Source organism: Nilaparvata lugens, chromosome 4, assembly GCF_014356525.2.
Source record: "Nilaparvata lugens isolate BPH chromosome 4, ASM1435652v1, whole genome shotgun sequence".
Lineage (NCBI taxonomy): Eukaryota > Metazoa > Arthropoda > Insecta > Hemiptera > Delphacidae > Nilaparvata > Nilaparvata lugens.
In genome coordinates this window covers 62,887,070-62,893,518 of record NC_052507.1, presented here as the reverse complement: position 1 = coordinate 62,893,518, position 6,449 = coordinate 62,887,070, and the positions used below count along the sequence as shown (strand labels likewise).

The 6,449-nt window shown below is 37.0% G+C and overlaps 1 protein-coding gene across 1 annotated transcript in view; it reads left to right on the top strand.

The window, feature by feature from the left end:
• LOC111056403 (Hermansky-Pudlak syndrome 1 protein homolog) overlaps nt 1-5,810 on the top strand; it is a 31,198-nt gene extending 25,388 nt beyond the window's left edge. The window contains exon 12 of the mRNA XM_039427057.1: nt 5,412-5,810. Within this exon, the coding sequence (XP_039282991.1) occupies nt 5,412-5,810 (399 nt within the window). The remainder of the gene's footprint in view (nt 1-5,411) is intronic.
• The last annotated feature ends 639 nt before the right edge of the window (nt 5,811-6,449 follow it).

Below are 6,449 nucleotides of genomic sequence, written 5' to 3'. Positions count from 1 at the left end.
AATTTATGGGTATCAATTTCTATGCTAATGAGAGTTGTTTCCCACTGGAAACAGTATCAACTGGAAGATAAAAACGCTCAACTGCTGACGAACTTTCAAATAAACTACAGCTGTTCTTAGTGAGATTTGTGTGTATTTTGGCTTCAAAATTCATAAAATAACTTAATTAATACAATGTGCAGTGATAATTAAGTGTGATATTTACTATAATTTGGTGTTTTAATTTTTCTAATTTTAAATTTGCATCTCATATTTATTTTTGGACGAAAGTGAGCTTGAACTTCTTACAGAAGAAACATAACCTATTTTTTGGACATGTAATCAAAATTTGGAATGAAATAGTATAAGGCCAAGCCTGTTGTTCCTTCCCAATCATATTTTATGATTGTTATTGTATCCACGTATAAATAAATAAACATTAACATAAATATGTATTAATCCCTATCATGACTTCCATCATGAAACTAATTCATCTCAACTATACATATTATATGTAATGATATATATTTTTACATTATTTTCTGTTGTTTTCATTTTCTAATTTGTGAAACGGAGAATAATATTAAGGTACTTCATACTCCATTGTTAACTATAGTGAGGTCCACGTTATAATGGCAGTGTTTGATTAGCAGTGGTATTGCTATCCTTGTCTATCATTCAGAAATCAGATAGCGCTATCTCTTTCTCGCTTTGCTAGGTTGTCAGATTGTCTTTCAACAATGTAGAATTTATAATTAATAGACAAAATTTTCATTTATTTATGAAAACTCATTATGAAATCATTGAAAAATATTATTCCTTGCTTGATAAAATATAGTTGATTATTTTAAACGAAAATGAACCTTTAATACTACATCAATAAAGCTGTATCAGCTACCGTCTATAGAAGGCATTGACAAGACAGAGGATCGGGATCGTTGTTCTCCTATCTTTCTCCACTGCCATTCTAACTTGGACCTCACTTTAGGGTTGTCATTCTTAATCACGGTTCATTCTAACTTCTATTGTGAGATAGTTTGAAAATTGAGCCAATAGAAAATGACTTCAAGGAATACTCAAAACTCCGCCAGGGAGACAGCATTACTCTCAAGCTTTATTTTCCATGTTTCTGTATTCAATAGTGGTTGAGAAGAGCATCCTGTAGTGTATAGACCAATTCTTTCCTTCATTATATTATAGACTAGCCGTCAGGCTCGCTACGCTCGCCATGTCCGACTGGATCGTCCAAAATTGAGATCGTCGGGCTCGGCCCGCTCGCCTGCATTTTTCATTTGAGCATGCTTCAAAGTCAATTTACTGAGAAAACGCAGAAAAGCTGAGAAAAAAGCTGATTTTGGGCGTATCTTTGATGAAATATTAAAATCACCTCATCACAGAATTTTTAGACCTTAGCTAAACCTCTGTACCAAATTTGAGAATTTTCTGTCTATTACTTGACGAAATAACTAAGAAAACGCTAATTTTGGGTGTTTCTTTGGCGTTATTCCAATTTCCTTCCAAAGGTAGGCGCACACAGATCGTCATCGAACAGGCGGCACGCATCGGACGGATCGGACGATTAGATTGGATGCATTGTTTCCAATTGGAGTGCGCATATCTATCCGCATCGTATAGGTATTGCACTTCAATTGAAAACAATGCGTCAAATCTAATAATCCGATCCGTCCGATGCGTGCCGTCCGTCCGATGACGATCTGTGCGCGCCTACCTTAACACAACATTACATCCCAGCTGAGCTTCTGTAGTAAATGCTTAATATTATTATCTATGTTCAATTATTATGCTTAAGGTATGTATTGTATTACCAATGGTAATGTTCAACCATTTGTTTAATGTATGTATTTGTATTACAAATTATTGTAAAAATGCAGTGAAATAAACGAATTATTATTATTAAATCTAAACATTTCTGTTCATTTGTTATCGATAGAGCTGAGAAAGCGCAAAAAACGCTGGAAAACGCAGATTTTGGGCGTATCTTTGGCGTTATTCCCAATTCCTTCTGAAACAACATTATTACATCCTAGTGTACCAAATTTAAACAATTTCTGTTCATTTGTTCTCGATAAATCTGAAAAATGCAGAGAAAAGCTGGAAAACGCTAATTTTGGGCGTACCTTTGACGCTATTGGAAATTCCTTATAAAACAACATTATTCCACCCTAGCTGAGCTTCTGTACTAAATTTGAACAATTTCTGTTCATTTGTTCTGGATAAATCTGAGAGAAAGCAAAAAAACGCTGCAAAAACGCTAATTTTGGGCGTACCTTTGACGTTATTGCAAATCCTTATAAAACAACATTATTACACCCTAGCTGAGCTTCTGTACTAAATTTGAACATTTTCTGTATATTTGTTCTTGATAAAGCTGAGAAAACGCTGAAAAACGCAAGATTTTGGGCGTATCTTTTAAATTTTTCTTCAAATCCGTTCTTAGTGCGCCTCTAAAGGGCCAACTGAACATACCTACCAATTTGAACGTCTTTGGTCCGGTAGATTTTCAGTCACTCTGCGAGTGAATGAGTGCCATTTCGCTTTCATATATATATATATATATATATATATATATATATATATATACACCCCTGAGAATAGTTGAATATTTGAAATCAGAACACGACAAATAAACAGGAGGCGTACTGCCGTTTGATTAGTGAGTAAATGATTTGTCATGTCACAGAGCATACGTAACAGTAGCCTAACAGTAACGTAACAGTAACAGCAATGTCGTTGAGAAGACTACAGGGTAGGTGGGGTTTTGATTGGAGTTCCATTCAGGGTTTGCAGGAGTGTGTTGAAAACAGAATGCCAGATTAGATTTGCTCGCGAGAGTTGGTTTGAGAGAGTCAATAAGCCGTCCGCCCCTTGTAGCTTTGAATTAGCATTGATAAGAAGACAAATCGATTGCTTTCGCACATTATAATGTGTTCTTGCAGTCGCAGTGGGCTACTTTTTCGAAGGTATTATTCGGTTTTGATGAATATAAATTTATTCATTCATTTAATAAAAATGACAAAATCAACTTTCTCAGCATGGACAGACTACAGAAAATCTCTTAACAGTTAACCTTTCCAACAGTACTGCATTCACTATCCACAGAAAACCGACAATTAAAAAACTCAAACAACTTTCCTTTCTCATTGAACTGTAAGCCCCATTCTTAAACGAGAATAATTTAGGGGAATAACATAATGACGATTGACGGAAACATATTTGAACTACGATCAGACTTCTGTTTATCTATATATATAGGAGCGAAATGGCACTCACTGACTGACTGACTGACTGACTCACTCACTCACTCGCATAACTAAAAATCTACCGTACCAAAAACGTTCAAATTTGGTAGGTATGTTCAGTTGGCCCTTTAGAGGCGCACTAAGAAATCTTTTGGCAATATTTTAACTCTAAGGGTTGTTTTTAAGGGTTTAGAGTTTGTCTTTTAGCATGTATATTCTTCTTCTCCCAATCTCATAATATTATAATATTGAATTTTCCATATCATATGTTACTAAAGAACTATAATCTAGATAGAGTACCTCTTCGGAACAGTGTTGTTAACTGGCAACTAAATTAATAATTTTGTCAGGTTGGCATTAAGTTGAGTTGTCTTTGTTAGGTTGGCACCAAGTTGAAGATTTGAATGCATTTATCGCGAAAAAATTGATTCGGCACTGCTACTTCAATCCTGGGAATATTATATTACTAGCAGTCAGGCTCGCTTCGCTCGCCATATCCGTTTAGTCTGGACCCCCGACTGGATTGTCCTAACATATGATAAAAATGCCCAAATGAAAAATGCATGCTGATCTCATTCCTGGACGATCCAGTCGGGGGTCCAGGGGGCGGAGCCCCCTGGCTAGACGGATATGGCGAGCGAAGCGAGCCTGACGGCTAGTTCATTTGATAAAAATGTCAAAACCAACTTCCTAACTCTCTCATCAACACAGCATGGACAGCCTACAGAAAAATCTGGTGTGGCGCACTCATACAACTTTCCTTGCCGTTATGAAAATGTATCACCTGACGCTAGTGTTCACGCGCATCTCAAGTCTACTTATAAACAAAGATCTGAGCCAGCTGGTGACAGGACAATAACGCTGGAGACATACGAGGTCTGCTATCTCTTTATAGTGAATGATTTAATAGAATTAACAGTTGCCAACAGTTTGCTATTGGATAATCACATTTTCTCGAATTTCAAGCTTATTTTCAATTTTAGGTGAAAATGTTACCTAACATTAATTGTAGAGATTTTCATGCTTAATCTTTTCGAATTGAAATTTTTTGTTCAAATCGTATCTGAAGCCTGACAATTGGGATCTGAAATCGAGCTTTTAAAAGATGGAGTGGAGCTCCTGAATTTTTTTCACAGATATGGGACTTGTGGCAGTTGATAGAGCTTATCGATGACAATTTTAGGTATGAATTTGATCAAAATCATTGGAGCCGTTTTCGAGAAAATCGTGAAAAACATGGGTTTTCAGTAATTATCCGCCATTTTGAATTGAATTTTAATGAATTTCTTATTGTCGGATCCTCATGGTATAAGGAAATTGAGTTCATAATTCAAGTCAATCGGTTAATTAGGAATGGAGTTATGGTGTTCACAAACATACACACACACAACACACAACACAACACACACACACACACACCACACACACACACACCACACCACACACACACACACACACACACACACACACACACACACACACACACACACACACACACACCACACACACACACACAACACACACACAACACACACACACACACACACACACACACACACACACCACACACACACACACCACCACACACACACACACACACACACACACCACACACACACACACACACACACACACACCACACACACACACACCACACCACAACACACACCACACACACACACACCAACACACACACACCACACACACACACACACACACACACACACACACACACACACACACACACACACACACACACCACACACACACACACACACACACACACACACACACACACACACACACACACACACACACACACACACACACACACACCACACACACCACACACACACACACACACACACCCACACACCAATACCCAAAAATCATGTTTTTGGACTCAGGGGACCTTGAAACGTATAGAAAACTTGAAATTAGGGTACCATAATAATATCAATATTTTTTTCCTTACCTATGGTAATAGGGCAAGGAAAGTATAAATATCTTGGGAGTTATACTGGATCCTTTTCCACGGTGAGACCAACCTCTGCAAGAAGCTGAGAAATACCATTTACAAGTTTAAAATGCTGAGAACATTGATTGATGAGAAGTGCATAAAGATGGTCCACTATTCCTTAGTTCAGTCTATGCTTACCTATGGGATTGTAGGATGTGGGTAACAAATACGTGCACCTTGACTCCCTCTTAAAAGTGCAGAAACTAATAATGAAGATCATCAAGCAGAGGCCACCTCGTTATCCGTCAGACCAGCTCTACAATGAATTTGGTGTGATGGACATAAGACAGCTCTACTCCTTGGAAATAATTTGCAGACTACACAAAAACCCGGAAAGCTTTCAACAAAGGAACCACAGTCATAACACAAGAAACAGAAACCTTCTTAATATGAGCGTGGCTAGGAAGGCAATATATCAACGACTCTTCAACCACCTGGCACCAAAACTCCACAATCTACTTCCTGCACAAATCAAGTCAATAGAAAACCCAAGAAGATTTAAAACTGCCGCTAAAAACTGGATTATTCCAACTGGAAGACATCATTTATAGAAAACATCTAACGGATGATTGAATTTTTGGTTTATATTTATTTATTTATTTTCTCAGTCGTACAATTATTTTACAGTTATATAAGGAGGCACAACGGGTTATGCCCAAAACTCTCCTTCCCAAATTCATACTACAGTCCAAATCAAAATCTAGGTTAAGCTACTATCACTCATCAAAATAACAATTATTCACACTTCAAAAAACAACACATCATCAATTACAAATAGATATACTATGAATTCGATTTAGAATGATATACTATGTTTGCTACAATATTTGTAAATATACTATGTATCACTAACAGCATCTAGTTACTATTCTGGACTTTCTGAAGTAGACATGTTTTCTAAAAAAAAAACGAGAATAAGTTTTTCCTGCTGAATTTTTCTTCTCGTGAGATCAGCTAAATGATCCCACACATGCACTCGTTCAATCACTTCCATTACGGGATCGACAGACTTCACAATTTCCAGCTGTTTCTACAAGGACGTATTTATCCTTTTAATGTCCTTCGGCGAGTTATCCCAGGGTTGAGACCCAGTAAAATCGAATTTTCATATCATAAACCTACTTTGTTCGTAAGAGCCGTTTTCGAGATCCGGTCACATACAGTTATATAAACATCTAAACAGAAATTGC